General features: G+C 49.3%; 1 protein-coding gene across 4 annotated transcripts; it reads left to right on the top strand.

Annotated features, from left to right (window-relative positions):
* Nucleotides 1-6444: 6444 nt before the first annotated feature.
* Apol9a (apolipoprotein L 9a) lies at nt 6445-15373 on the top strand. Of its 4 annotated transcripts, XM_063264153.1 has the most exons (4): nt 8617-8756; nt 12246-12375; nt 13488-13613; nt 14077-15373. In XM_063264153.1, the coding sequence occupies exons 3-4, from the start codon at nt 13531-13533 to the stop codon at nt 14933-14935; spliced, it is 942 nt and encodes a 313-aa protein (XP_063120223.1). In that variant the 5' UTR covers nt 8617-8756; nt 12246-12375; nt 13488-13530; the 3' UTR covers nt 14936-15373. The 4 variants fall into 4 exon arrangements, with proteins under 4 accessions (XP_038935709.1, XP_008763864.1, NP_001020237.1 ...); XM_039079781.1 differs by lacking the exons at nt 8617-8756; nt 12246-12375 and adding an exon at nt 6445-6582; XM_008765642.4 differs by lacking the exons at nt 8617-8756; nt 12246-12375 and adding an exon at nt 6487-6582 and having other exon boundaries at nt 13488-13735.
* Nucleotides 15374-15822: the final 449 nt, after the last annotated feature.

The raw sequence follows: 15822 nt of genomic DNA, 5'->3' as shown, positions 1-15822 counted from the left end.
GCTGACCTTCAACAAAAGTCCATACCCATGTACCATATTCACAATTGACATTAGCTATTCCTGTTGCTATACACAGTTCCCACCTTCAGATACTAGAACATGGCTGCTTATCTCTCCCAAGTACCCACTCAACCCCTTCTCTTGGCCATATCTTCAGTTGATCATCTTTCACCAGGACCCTGACAGGAGAGGAGGGCACAGCCTTCACTAGGATGCCTGTAGGTAGCAGGACCACATCTACCAGTTATGTGAGGAAGACAAGTCAGTTACCACTTCCTGGCTTAGTGTCATCGCCATTGAGATTTAGTGTAAGAAAAACAGAATCCTAGACATGGAGAGCTTAAAATATGGTCAGTGCATAGTAGGTACTCTTAAAGTTGCCCTTGAGAGCCTAGTGCAAAGAAACTAGAGTCAAAATTCTCCTTGTAGGAGAGAACTTGTTTTGGGGCAAGTCAGGGAAGTATAGACAAAGTCAGCCTGTGATCCAATTCTGACTCAGTCACTTTCCTCCCAGCAGAGGAGCTAGAACAACAGCAGGATCCTTCTGTGGGCTTAGGAGACACAGAGCCCACGATGCAGATGCACGGAGCTGGGTTCAATCCTAAATGTCCTTGCTAAGATCATAAGCCCCATACAGTGGGAAAGAGTTCAGTCTGATGGGACATGGTGACAGACTGGGATGAGCAACACATCAGGGATGGAAAACCAAATGTCAGCATCCTTCTCAAAGCCCAGAGTAACCAGGTCACCCCACGGGGTCAGGAGACACTGTGAGTGACCCTAGAATGAAGGTATAGGTGGAAGGTAGGACAGCAGGGCCAGAAGGAGAGGGAAGGTTGAAGGCACAAAGCAGAGGTCCAGCAGAGGACACGCAAGAGGAGGAGGGTACCTTTATCACCCCTGCTCTGATGTCATCCAAGGGTGTGCATGGATGTGCTTGAGTGAGCCCTCCACATGCAGGCTTCGCTACAGAGTTCTCAGGTAGCATTTGGGACTCTTCTCCGTTCTACTCAGAGCTCCCTGAATATCGGGACGGGTGAGACAGCTTCCAAAGTCAGCGTGGTCAGAAGACAATTTGCACAACTGGAGACTGATGATTCCCCGGGTCCTTATCCACAAGAAAAATTCCCCTCTTACACGGTCCAAATTCGGGGGGAATTCAACTTAGGGCCTAGCACTTGTCAAATGCTCCTGAATCTTTGTATGTGGCCTTGACTTGCTCAGTGAGGCCCGGGTGCTTTGTCTCCTCCATCACAGGAGCAGGAGGCTGTGGTACATGACGCTGTGAAGGAGCACGAAGTACACAAGGCTGTGGGGGACAGTGACAGCCTCCAAAAGAGTAGGACAGGAAGAGGTTTTAGATGGTTTTCTTTGAAAAGGAAGTTCAAGGTGACCATCAGGAAGCTCTGAGCCCAGGGTCTCCAGATTAAAGAGATACACGTGGGCTGTGCCTTCTCCAACGCGGTGACCAGTCCAGGGGCACAGCCTCTGGGGTTCTGGGCATCGCTGGTATAATTCTGGCCTCCCTTCACATTAGGGGACGGCTGCTGCTCTTAGGAGTTGAGCCGTGGCTGGGAGTAGCAGCTATTGCCATTGGTGCTACCACTGTGTCTGTGGCTAAAGCAAACATGTTGTCAGACGAAGCTGAACCCAGACGCCTGGTTTCAACCACCAGGGAAATAATTAATGCGACTTCAGTGAGCCTGGCTAAGGCTTCTGGGGAGGTTTCTAAAGTACTGAATGCTATCATCAGAACTTTGAAAGCAATCGGGTAATGTGTCCAGGCCATCAGGATAGCCAGGAGGATCACCACTGTTAAATTCCCTGCCTGGCGTCTGGTCAGGCATAGAAAAGCCTGCTTGGTCAGTGAAGAGAGGGGCCAGAGTCAGAGGGGCAGATTTGGGATCACCTTCCTTGCACTGGATGTGTATGTCGTTGTAGCAGACTCAAAACACATCCACACGGTGAGACGATAGTCATGGATGCTGAAGCAGTAGGACAACGGGTGGCTTGGGAGCTTGAGCTGTGTCTGCAGAACTTGTCTAAGCCCACAAGACTGCAGTAAGAGTGTGCCAGTGACACCTCGCTCTAAGCAGCACAGGGATCAAGAAAGATGCCCCGGGCACAGTGGGCAACACTGGGGGTATTTTGTTATAGGGGTAAGTGGGTGAGAGCAAGTCTGTGGAACTGAACACTGAGGAGTTTGTGTTTCTGGGACTGAGAACAAGGTTAGTGTGGAGAGCTAGTGGGTCAAAGAGAAGACAGCAGAAGGGTCTGAGGGTCTGAAGCGAGGGGCAGAGAAGACTAGAGGATGTTCCCCATGCAGAGTGTGAAAACACAGAGTGGGCTGTGCAACGAGACATCTGGGGAAATTGAACCAATAACATGCAAAAGCCAGAGAGAGAGTTTTGAATATGGAGGAGACACAGCGGCTCCTCCCTCTTCTTCCCCATGGGTGCTGTGAGCTGCGGCCACAGCCCTTCCTCTTCAGCAGCAACAGCGCCAACTCGCCCTTTGTCTATTAGGTATTGACTTCTGGGTAGTGACAGAGCTGGTGATGGTGTTGAGGGTGGCATTGTAGTGACAGGAGAGTGGGTGGAGCCCTTGCCAGGGGTGAGGCCCTCTAAAGAACCAATGGAATTAAAGTGGATCTTGTGTGGTGCAGGTAAGAAAGAATTTATGTTATACATGTATTGCCATTAATGTGCACTGAGTAGTCAAAGTGCTCTCTACACTATAGAAGCTTAACCTATAATTCCTCCCTCAGGGCTCTAGGATTGTGTAGAAATAAAGTGAACTAAAGGTTTACTCTTAAAATTCTCAAGATAAAATGCTCACTTCAGCTTCTGAATTCCTGTGTGCTTCAGAGGAGCCCCCACAACCCCTCACACCACCCATACCCACCAAGGGATAACATTGGGGAAAGATACCTCTCAAGGCAGAAATTGCAGAAGGTGCTGGAACCTTGTAAGCCCTGCTTCTGTAAGCACACTAAATTCAGTGGAACTCCACCAAGAAGTGCCCTCTGCGGGTGGCTGCAGAGGGACCAAATTCAACACAGTTTTCAGCCCATTGAGAACAGCCTGAAGAACCAGGTTGGGGCTACATTTTGCAAAGCACTAGCTAGGTCCAGGCCAGAGAGCATAAAATGAACCTGGCCTCTCCAACTCTCTGTGTGCCACCTGCTCCTTTGCTGGTCAGATTTTACACCACAGCACATTTCAGGGGAGTGAGTGTAGACTGACTTTATCAGAAGCCAAAAACTTTGTGGTGGCAGAGTGTAAACCAATTTGAAGTCAAGAGCTACATTTTTAGCCTGGGCAAGATGGCGCAAAGGACGAAGGCTCTTGCTACCAATGTGATGATGTGGATTTGATCCTGGAGAACCCATAGTAGAAGGTGAAGCCTGACTTCCTCATGCTGTTCTCTGACAACCCTCCGCCTGCCGTGGCAATCACCTAGCTCCCTACCAAACGCAAGCAAGCACACTAAGTAAGTGTAAGTAGATATCATTCTTCGAAGGCACTGATGTTATTAGAAATTGTTTTGTTTTGTTTTGTTTTTTCGGAGCTGGGGACCGAACCCAGGGCCTTGCCCTTGCTAGGCAAGCACTCTACCACTGAGCTAAATCCCCAACCCCGTTATTAGAAATTGAAAGGAAGAGGAGGCACAGTCCATATGCTTCCAGCTCCTTCCAGAGTTGGGAACACAGTTGCTGACCCAGACGACTTCTCAGATCCCCTGACTCTGTCTGTCTGCTGACTTGGGTGGAATAAATACTATTGACTGTTCAGGAAAAATGGACGAAAAACCAACCATAAACAGAAAGTGGCATGGGACAAAAGGAATGCACAGAAAGTGATGGGATGCCATGCACTATACTCTTTAATGGGAGCTATGGATGAATTGAAGTCAGGGGAAGCAGGAGGTCAAAGGCTTGCCAGGGGTTAGAGGGAGGGTTGTGTGGTCAGCAGGATAATGGTGGCATCCACCAGAGCTAGAAATTGGCTGCTCTTGTCTCACTGACCCCAAGGATTTCAGGTGTGTGTCTAATATTGACAGCACAGGATCCTGTGGTAAGGTGTCATGTGCCACTGAAATGCAGGGAGACTGGGCAGGGACAGCAGGGAGGGAAATCTAATGGCCACTCTTGATGGTTGCACCTCAAGATTCCTGCAGTTGAGCCAAGTTGGATCCTTGCCATTACACACCGAGCCTGTGTTGTATCGTCTGATTGGCTCCCTGAGTACCAGATGCGTGACTTCCCTTCATTGTGAACCCTCATCGAGGATGTCAGGAAACTGAGTCCACCACAACCTTCCTGTGCACTCACTCTCTCTCCCTCAGTCAGGCACTTCCTTTGTTCTCTGCCATGTACAGGTCGCACTAGTACAATGGTTGCCACACATGCCTGGCTGGCCTGGCTGGGCACAGGGGCATTCTTCAGCCATTATGCAAGGCCAAGACTGGCTAGGCTCAGGGGATTCTATAAAGGTTTATGCAAGGCCCAGATGCAGAGAGACAATGAGGCTACTTTTGGATTCATCTTGGCTCATGCAAGAGCTTCCAGAAATCTCTTTCTATGATACTACGCCTACACAGACACTAAAGGGGGCCTTCTTGGCCCTTGAAAATACAGATTTGGTTAAATACTGCTTTCAGCTTCCTGAAGGCTTCCATTACCTTTAAACAAATTCCCACAGTTTTATGCTAATAATTGAATGCCGAACCCAGGGATTCCCCAGAGGCACCTTCAGGGATAATGACCTCACATGTGGTTTATTAAGAAACCAATCTAGAGCACACTTACTGCTTACAAGGAATGAAGAGCAATGGTGGATAAAACAGCACATGTTTCATTCCACTGCTCCCATGAGAGGTCAACCCTGCCAAAACCTTATGCACAGACTTTCAGAGACCATCCTCAGAATTTCCAGTTATGGAGACACGAGAAAGCTCTGTGTGGGTTCACCCTAGGGATCAGTTCTCCACTTGCCCACACTGGACATCTGAGTGGAAGCCCTCACTATCCAGGAGCAAGAGCTTCGGGTCTACAAACGGATCCCTCTCCCTCTGTCCCTCCCAAGGAGCCTGCAGTGCCCAGTGAGTCCTTGAGTGCCTGCCATTCTGCTGAAGACTCCTCACTGCGTCTCTGTCCATTGGCCCATTTTCCCAGGTGGCCTGCAATAGACTCTCATTTCTCCTGAAGAAGTCCACAGAGCCATGGTCACCTTTTAGCTTCCCATCTGAATAACATGCTTCACTTCTTGGCCAACTGTTACCTGTTTCCTACTCTACATTCTTTCTGAGATGCCCCCTGGGTGCCATGTGCATCAGACACCAAGTGCTGAAGTTTCCCTTGTGCCTGGACCACTGAACTCCCTTCATGTTCTCTAGTGCATTGAGGGTCTTTGGGTGGTAAGTGATGCAATGGAGATGGTTGAACAAGAAGAGTATCCATCGAAGGGAATCAGTGCATTCAGAGAATGGAAAAGAATATCAACTCTGGTCCCAGACATGAGGACTCAGATCCAACACCAGGACACCCTACCAGGATTCTGCCATCAGATGGATTAGGTCCAATTGCCTTCACTTCTAATGCCCTGATACAACTGCAAACTCTCGGGAGACACACTAGATTGACTGAGGTGAGTGGACCTTGGACTGTCTAGCCAAATGATGAAGAGGGTAATGGGTAATAGACATATCCTCTGAAGGGTATCTCAGGTCAGGCAGAATGTGAATGTGCAATTACTCTATATAGTCACATCCTTAGCTGTAGCCACGCACGTTCCCCTCCTCCAACAGATGAATAACTTCACAACCTGTTACAGATTCCCAAAACCAAAGACCACAGCAATGCCGACAAAAACACCTCAAGATGGTGGGACAGCCACAAACTCTCCTCTCTTCCTGAATCTAAAGGTTAGATCAGAGAACAGGGCTCATGCCTCCCTCCCTCCCTCCTCCGTGTGTGTGTGTGTGTGTGTGTGTGTGTGTGTGTGTGTGTGTGTAGGAAACAGAGTGTACGGTAGAAGCTACAACCTGCAATTGTTGCCTGGTCAACTGTAATGTCAACTTTGCAGCTGGTGTTCATATCAGGCTGTGAGCCGTGGTTTTTGAATGTGTCAAACAGCTCAGAGTCAAAGGCAGTGGTTATTAGGAACCCAGCCACACCCATCTCACTATGTCTACTACAACAGACTAAGTGAAACCTAGATGAAAATACTGAGATATTTGAGGCTTAATGACAGACAGTGACACAGCCAACCTTCTGTGGCGAACAAGGTATGAGTGGTGGCCTTGTCCATTCTGTAGAACTGCCTGACGGTGGTGACTCTCCTTGACCTTCCTCTGCCTCCTGAATTTCAACCCGATGCTATTTTGGAACAGTTACCAAGGCTGGATCCTTGGTCTATTTAAAGCTCACTAGCTCCACCCTCAGCAGAAAGTCTTCAAGGTGAGCCACACACAGGCTCCGTGTCAATCACCGGACCCCGTCTAAATTGGAATCCCAGAGATGCTGCATTCCCTCTGCAAATGCGTGTGGAGTTACTGACCACCACATGAGTCAAGCTGAAGGTGAGTTGTCTGCAACTTGTCACACATATGACAACCGGAAGTTACATTCCATCCTCTAGTTACTGTTCCTTTATGGTCCCCTTGAAGACAGCACTTGTTCTTTGGGCCCTGAGGTCCCATCTGAGCAAAGGTACATAGTATTGTCCTTGGATTCAGGCAGTAGGCTAGATTGGAGTGGGTCTGTCAGTGGCTGCCCCTTCTACTCTCAGGTGACCACCCAGAGCTGTGGGCGTGGGATATACTCCCTTCCCTGTGATTTGTAGCCTGGAATATTTGGCTCTTGAGTGACTTCAGCAACCTATGTCACATGGCTAGTTGGAAATCTCTGTCCCTACTATATGATGTTCCTAGAGAAAAGGGGACCAGTAGAGAGAAGGATCTGTGTTTCAGAGGACTTAGTACAGTGTTCAGAATGTTTTCGTTGAGTAAACTCTCCTTGATGTGGACTGGACAGATATAAAAACTGAGATAACAAAATGTATCTGACCTCACCCCCTCCGAATTCCACTAGGTGGTGCTGGTGTTCACCCTCTGATTCCTAAGCCATTATAGGTTTGCCTAGGTTGTTCAAAATCCCCACCTCTGAAATGGCAGCCACCCTGGGTTACATGTCTTGCCATGTCACTGGTCAACCAAGCAGTCCTTTAGCAGATCTTCCAGATGTCCAGGTAGGATGGGCTCTGCTTGTATACCTAGAGGCTGAGACCCTTATTTCTGTCTTTAGGTAAAGCTGCCCCAGGATCTAGATACACTACCCTCCATCTATTCAGTACTGCACTGATGTACCGATTCCTTCTGTGCTTTTCTCTGAGAGTCCCTTTTAAGGCTGCCTCTTAGCTGTTGTGGATATTTTAATGGTTCTGCATATTGTTGTGGATTTGCTCACTAAAAACATGTTGATAAAGAAAAAAGATACAGGGCAAGGGATATCAGAGAGGCAGAATAACAGAAATAACTTTAATTTTCTTAAATATTACTGGTTCTTTAAATATCAGCGTGCGTGCGTGCGTGTGTGTGTGTGTGTGTGTGTGTGTGTGTGCTCCAGTTGCCTGCAGTGCCTACAGAGATCATAACAGCGTGTCAAATCCCCTGGAGCTGGAGATATAGGATGTTACAATCCACTTGATATGGGTGCTGGGAACTGAACTACCCACCTTCAAACAACTAAGTATGGTAGCAAGTGTCTATGGTCTAAGTTTAAGTCTTGGCAAGTCCAGGAATCCTGAGGTCTAACCATTGCCCCTCCCAAATGTTAAAGTATGTTAGCAGCAGTAGGGTTCAGGATCCCATGTCACCTGCTGTCCTTATCTCAAAAGCCGTGTGGGGATGGCCACTGAGGCCCATACATGTGTGGGACAGAACCTGTCCCAATGTAGGAGTACTTGGCCACTGTGGTCCAGCCATGCTGAAATCCCCTGTTTCCTAGAGCAAAGTTGAGCTCTCCCACGGCCCTCAGGCTGCCTGAGTTGTAGATTTGATACTTCTGTCAGCAAGAGGCTGTGTCTCCTCTACTCCAGGGGTCATAGAGCCAATCAGGGAGCCAGTGAGTCTGTAGTGGAAGATGCTGGGGGTTTCTCACAGAATCAATGGGTGATGGGTCTCAGGGCAGAGCAGGAGCCTGCCACCTTCTGCATCAGCTCTCTCTTCATCAACCAACAGGGACAGAGATGTTCTCCTGAAGTGTACGAGGGGTTGGGATGGAGGTGTGCTAGGGAACTTCAGGGGTTTGGCAGAGCAGGAGATGGTGGAAGTGATCAGGGGAGGGCTCCACAGTTAGTGGTCGTGGGTCTTCCCACCATTGGAAGCCCCACCCAAGATGGGTCAGCCAAAGCAGAATATGAAATGTTGAACTGAAGTCACTCTTTTGAGTAGGCAAAGTAGGCGAGATTCTTGGCGGCATCCTACATGTGCCTGTTCCAGTGTGTGGATTGGTCCACAGCCAACTAGGAGATGAGAGTTTCACTTTCCATTTCCTGGATCTGGATATAAGGCTGGAGGCTGCTTGTCCTTATGACTCAGAGGTGCATCGGCCAGCTGCTTCTACACAGCCACGGCCATCTGATCCTGCTCAAGCTCAGTAAGTTGAGCCTCTTCACCCCTCTGCCTCTGCATCCTCATAAAGCTACCTCAAGACAGAGCGTAACTGCCTCATTCTAGGAGTGGACTCGGGGAAGGTAAGTGTCCTGTGCAACCCTGCGTTCAGAAAAACTGGACTTGTAGCCAGGTTGGCGTCAGGCTGTTCCTCTCCCTCTGCACTAAACACAAGGCAGGATGGGTAATCCCTCCGATGGGATCACCAAGTGGTCTCGGGCTCAGCTCAAGTGCCAGGACGCCTATGACCTGGACAGAAAACAAATTTATGAGATGTCACCAGTTAGGGACATGTAGAAACTGAAGGATGTGGAGGAGAACAGGAGGCTCAGAACCCAGCAGTTTTATCGAGCATGCTGACATTGGATCAGGATTATTGCTGTCAAGACCAGTCTGGGATAAATGTTGGCTGGCAGATAAAAGAAGTCCAAAGATTATGCCATGAACTGTCTTCGAGCCTGTCTTCACCCTGTCCAGGGCAACTGAAGACGGGGCTGTGTTGTGCTGAGGAGTCTGTGAAAGAAGCTGAGCGGTGGGTCACAGCCTGACTCCTTTGGGCCTCTGCTAGCCTTCCATCCAGTCTGTGGGGGGATAGAGAAGACAGAAAGGGGTCCCTGTGAATTCGGAGGGGAAGGGTGTCAGCATGAGGGCAGGGAGGGAAATATGAACAATCATGTAAACAGTTCATGACCTGTTTGTTAATTACCGTGAGGTGAATAATCAGACCTCAGGTGTGTGTGGGTGGAGGCATTAGTCCTCTGTGTCTGTAGAAGCAGAGAACGTTCTAGAAACTTTGGAGAAAAAAAGGAAGTGAGGGGGGTGCAGCCCGCTCCCCTTCACACCTGTGCCTCAGGAAGGTCCCTGAGAGGGCCTCAACAACCTTCTTCTTGTGCTTGTTGGTCAAGACTGGGTCCCTCAATCACTGGGTTAGGGGCCTCATGTCTGAGAAAAACAAATTCTAGGTGGAGAACAGTAAGGCAGGGTGGTGGTCCTGGTTTCTGCACAGAGTACCCTGACATCTGACGTCATCAGAGCCACTGTCCTTTTGAGATGAGGCCGGGAAGCTAACGAGATGCCGTCTTCCTGGAAGTGGCCTGGGCTGCTACAGCTTAATAGAGAAGCCAACCTTGGGTGTCCTGGCAGGGACACCCCATAGCTTTCTTCAAAGACACAGGAGCAGTTGTGTCCTCCAGCCCAAAGTCCCAGATGGGCTCCCATGAGCAGGTGAACCTGCAATAGCTCACAGTGCTGGGGAAGGCTCACCCAAGGCTGGATACAGGTTGGTAAAAGAACCAGCCACAGATCAGGGCTGTGAGCAGGAGGCCTGGGGGAGTCTAGATGTGCACTACAGGAAGTGTTGGCCAGCTGTGTCCATGGAATTTCTCTACTATTCTGTGTATAGAGAAAGAGACCCAAGAAAGGACCCTGCTGTGGTGTACTGTTTTCCACATAGGAAGGGACCTCACTTTTTTTTTTTTTATTAACTTGAGTATTTCTTATATACATTTCGAGTGTTATTCCCTTTCCCGGTTTCCCGGCAAACATCCCCCTAATCCCACCCCCTCCCCTTCTTTATGGGTGTTCCCCTCCCCATCCTCCCCCCATTGCCGCTCTCCCCCCAACAATCTAGTTCACTGGGGGTTCAGTCTTAGCAGGACCCAGGGCTTCCCCTTCCACTGGTGCTCTTACTAGGATATTCATTGCTACCTATGAGGTCAGAGTCCAGGGTCAGTCCATGTATAGTCTTTAGGTAGTGGCTTAGTCCCTGGAAGCTCTGGTTGCTTGGCATTGTTGTACATATGCGGTCTCGAGCCCCTTCAAGCTCTTCCAGTTCTTTCTCTGATTCCTTCAACGGGGGTCCTATTCTCAGTTCAGTGGTTTGCTGCTGGCATTCGCCTCTGTATTTGCTGTATTCTGGCTGTGTCTCTCGGGAGCGATCTACATCCGGCTCCTGTCGGCCTGCCCTTCTTTGCTTCATCCACCTTGTCTAATTGGATGGCTGTTATGTGTGGGCCACATGTGGGGCAGGCTCTGAATGGGTGTTCCTTCTGTGTCTGTTTTAATCTTTGCCTCTCTATTCCCTGCCAAGGGTATTCTTGTTCCCCTTTTAAAGAAGGAGTGAAGCATTCACATTTTGATCATCCGTCTTGAGTTTCATTTGTTCTAGGCATCTAGGGTAATTCAAGCATTTGGGCTAATAGCCACTTATCAATGAGTGCATACCATGTGTGTTTTTCTGTGATTGGGTTACCTCACTCAGGATGATATTTTCTAGTTCCAACCATTTGCCTACGAATTTCATAAAGTCATTATTTTTGATAGCTGAGTAATATTCCATTGTGTGGATGTACCACATTTTCTGTATCCATTCCTTTGTTGAAGGGCATCTGGGTTCTTTCCACCTTCTGGCTATTATAAATAAGGCTGCTATGAACATAGTGGAGCACGTGTCTTTTTTATATGTTGGGGCATCTTTTGGGTATATGCCCAAGAGAGGTATAGCTGGGTCCTCAGGCAGTTCAATATCAAATTTTCTGAGTAACCTCCAGACTGATTTCCAGAATGGTTGTACCAATCTGCAATCCCACCAACAATGGAGGAGTGTTCCTCTTTCTCTGCATCCTCGCCAGCATCTGCTGTCACCTGAGTTTTTGATCTTAGCCATTCTCACTGGTGTGAGGTGAAATCTCAGGGTTGTTTTGATTTGCATTTCCCTTATGACTAAAGATGTTGAACATTTCTTTAGGCGTTTCTCAGCCATTCGGCATTCCTCAGCTGTGAGTTCTTTGTTTAGCTCTGAACCCCATTTTTAATAGGGTTATTTGTCTCCCTGCGGTCTAACTTCTTGAGTTCTTTGTATATTTTGGATAGAAGACCTCTATCTGTTGTAGGATTGGTAAAGATCTTTTCCCAATCTGTTGGTTGCCGTTTTGGGACCTCACTTTTTGTCTTCATTCCTGGATGGCTCCATCTTGGGACTGTAACACATTATCTGCAGGGATGCAATTTACAAAGGGAGATACCCACAGAGCTCACCACAGGGCAGTTAGAAGGCCTCGGAGCATGGCCCAGACACTAACTTTACCTTTGCATAGGATCTTGCTCATGCACAACAACAGGATGTCCTCCAGGATCTACACAGAGCAAGCAAGCAGAACTCACACTTGCCTCCTCCTCTCAGAGACCTCATCCACACACGGCCTGGGAACTCAGGCCCCTGAAACAATTGCTCAGCTGAAACTCACTATTATAACTCGAACATAATTCCCATCCCCTTGGAGTCGCCAAAACATTCTTCCCATCTCTCCCTTTATTGTGTTGACTTGATTCTTTTTCACAGCCTCGGTTTCTCACACTTACTTACCTTGGACACCACAGGGCAGGAGGCCACTGCCCTGGCTGGGGTGAGGGAGACAGAATGGAGCTGGATGATTGACCTCATCAGGGAGTGGCAGTGAAGCTCAGGGAAAGGCTGAGCTCTGTGAATTAAGTCCTTTTGAGTCTTGGCAGCGACCCTGGAGGGGGACTGTGGAACAACTAGACCCATGGCCACCCGTCTGCTTTTGCTACAGGGGTCCCCCACTTTCTCCCACACTGTGTTTCTTCTTTCATGGAGCCTGAGCATCTGGTGAGCTGTAAGGAAAACCTCTGAAAGATCCTGTGACTGGTCCGAAGACCCAGAAGCTCTCACAGTCTCTCGAGGTAGCCATAACTGTCTACCTTGCCCGTGTTCTGCTCTCAGACTAGACCTGGTAGCCTTTACAGCAGACAAGGATGAGGTCACCAAGGATCAAAGCCAGTGCCCTGACCGTGACAGGGAGAACCTGAGGGTATGGAGGACAGCAGGCCATGTGGCCTAGTCACAACTCCCAAAGTCAGTGCAGATGAATGACTTTCGTGTAATTTGTGAGAATCTAAGGATGTAAGGCTTCCATTGAGGAAGAAATACGTCTCTTAGACTTATTAGAGGGCGATTTGGGGCTCTGTAATCTACATAGATCCATGCACTGTGACTATAATACAAAACTAATATTCACCTTACTGTGTTCAACATGCTCTGATGCGGACTCAATTTCCCCTCTGAATGTTCCTCTTGAGCCAAAAAGAAAAAGAAAAGGAAAAAGACAGATCAGAACCAGATAGACTGAAGTCACTCGTGAGGGAACGGGCACCACAGTGTTTGTTGCCCCAGATGTCTCTGGTGGATGTAAACCAGTTTTGAGTTTTTCCCCCCTTTCCAGTGCTCAGTCTTTACTTTCTGTTTGCTCTAAGCTGAAAATGGTTCATTTCCCTGCAAAGCAATGTGGTGTCTCTGGCACACGAGTTATCTTGGCTCCCATCCCACAATGCCTCAGGGTGAGAGATTTTCCCTCAGCTCTGGAAGCCAATGTCTATCATGAAGGTGAGGCAGGTTGGTTACTGTGAGGGGGACACTCCTGGTGTGCTTTCCAACACCTCGGGAGAGGGAGGTTGTATGGAGAAAGAGGAAAGAGAGAGAGAGAGAGAGAGAGAGAGAAGGGAGGGAAGAGAGTGTGAGTCATTGCACAGGACTGCGGATTAGGGACCCATGTTTATACTGATTAACTATAATTACTTCACTCCCATGGAGACTGTATCTGTAAATATAGATACCGGGCCTCACGGCTAGAACATAAGAAACGAAGGACACAGTTCAGATGGTGACAACACTGGTGACCAACACATCAACATAGCTTCCTGGGACAAACGCTCAAGACACGACATTAAGCACCGGAGGCTCCATGCCAGGCCGGCTCCTCTACCCTGTCACTGACTTCCTTCTGTTTTCCATGTAGACAGCAGACACACCATCAGGGAGCCCCTGGGTATCTCCAGAACATGGCAAGCCGTGGATACCTGCATCACCTGCTGACTGCAGAGGGAGCCTGGGAGGAGTTTGTATCAAAGGCCAAGTTGCCCAGGTCACTGCTATGGGATGCCCCAACACTTCCTCTAATCTCTACATGACTGGTTCTCTCAGGACAAGCATAACCACTCCAGCCAGTCCCAATTGGTGGCCTCTGGGAAATATTCTAACACGTAGGTCAGTGGGTCCCAGGATCCACCTGTCTCTACCTATCCGAGCATGAGATTATAGAACCAGGCCACCCGGGCCCAGCTGTTTTGGCTTGGGTTTGAAGGATGGCACTCAGGTTTGTGTGCTTATATGGTGAGCACTTCCTCAGCTGAGTGTCTCCCCAGCCTTAAAATGACTCAGCCCCTATGAAAGACCATTTAAAACACCTAACATCACTCACCAAAGGGGAAATTCCACATGACTCTAGGGTCCTTCCTGGGCCCTGATAATTCAGATCACTGTGGGGCAGGTTTGTTTTACACAGAGACGAGCCGTCTTTCTCACACTGCTCGCCTCTGCTCTTACAGGGATAGGGCAGTGGCCCTCCACAAAGCACTGAGGGATCTGACAGCACTCTTGGCCATAGCAGAAAGAGGCAGATCTCGGAAAGGCTGGAAAGGCAAGGAGAAGTTTGTGAAAGCATTTCCTTGCTTGAAAGCAGACTTGGAGGAGCACATCAGCCAGCTCTATGCCCTAGCCGACCATGCTGAGGAACTGCACAGGGGCTGCACCGTCTCCAACATGGTGGCTGACTCCTTCAGTGTTGCCTCCGACATCCTGAACCTCTTTGGTCTCTTTCTGGCACCTGAGTCAGCAGAGGGAAGTCTGGTGCTCTCGGCAGCAGGCTTGGGGCTGGGGGTAGCAGCTACTGTGACTAATGTTGCTACTTCAATCATGAAGGAAACAAGCAGGGTTTTGGATGGAGTCGAAGCTGGTCACCATGGTTCAACCGCCATGGATATACTGGAGGAAGCTGGCACAAGTGTGGCTAGGATTGCCAGCGAGATCCCTCAGGCTACCAGAGATATCACCAGAGACCTGGAAGCCCTTGAGCAGCACATGAATGCCCTCAGTCTGGTCAGAGCCAACCCTCGCCTAGAAGAAGATGCCAGGGCCCTCATCAATGCAGGTAGCATCCCTGCCCAACGGGCTAAACAGGTGCGGGCCAGTCTGAAAGGAACCCCTCTGGCAATGAGCAAGGAAGACCGGATCCGCAGTGCCACCACCACTGGGGTCACCCTCTTGCGTGATGTGGGGAGCCTTGTGAACGAGTCGAAGCAGTTGTACGAAGGGTCTGCTTCCGAATCGGCAGCAGCACTAAGGAAGCTGGCTCAGGAGCTGGAGGAGAAGCTAGGGGAGCTCATGAAATTCTACGAGACAATCTGATCAGGTTCCAGCCAGTCACCCCATCCCCAAGACATGCAGACATCAGGGGAGAGGATCTGGACAGAGGTAGGGACCATGGAGGTGCTGTTAGAAGGAGAGCAAGACTACAGTCAGGTCCGAGGGACATAGTGTGGAGGCCTGTTGATGAACACAGCAGGTTAGAGGATGGAGCAGTGGATCAAGTGAGATCCACTGGAGCCTGAGACGAGGGACCAGAGGATGTGCTGCAAGAGGGACTGGGAAAATTGAAATCTAGACTAAACATGGAAAAAAGGCAGTTTCGAAAGACTAGAAAACCCTCCCCATCTGAGCCATTGGAAACCCCACAAAACACAAACCAGAGAGAAAAGTGTGTGCTCTCTAAACAAGTCGTGGCCCCCAGTTCCCCAGCCCACTCCCACCCTCAGGGGTGGCATCAAATAAATTGTTTCCATTTCACCAAGTGTCTGATTCAGTTCTTTGTCCTGGGACATGAGAATTTGGGGACTTTAACAGGGATCCTTGGAACTCTCAGCGTAGCCTGTAACTGCTGGTAGCCAGCCCGGGTTCTTTACAAGAGCACCAGATGCAGTACGGTACCCTCCTGTGCAAGCTTTGGGACACTATGGCAAAGCTCCCTCAGGAGGCTCCATGTTTGTGTGGGTGGGTACTCCTCCCCTCCCGTCTTTATCCTTGGGGTTTTTGTTCCTGTGGATTATGGAGCCAGGGTGGACTGTGTGCCTGAACCCTCCCCTCCATCCCTGAGGCAGTAACTGAAAACACACACACACACACACACACACACACACACACACACACACAAGAACTGACAGCAAGTCCCAAGTCTAGGGTCGGAGGCCCTGCTCATTACCGTTGTCAACACAAAAATCCAACGCTCACCTTGAAAG

The sequence above is a fragment of the Rattus norvegicus genome, chromosome 7 (genome assembly GCF_036323735.1).
Source record: "Rattus norvegicus strain BN/NHsdMcwi chromosome 7, GRCr8, whole genome shotgun sequence".
NCBI lineage: Eukaryota > Metazoa > Chordata > Mammalia > Rodentia > Muridae > Rattus > Rattus norvegicus.
Note: the sequence above shows the minus strand (reverse complement) of the source record. Positions and strands in the feature narration are given on the sequence as shown.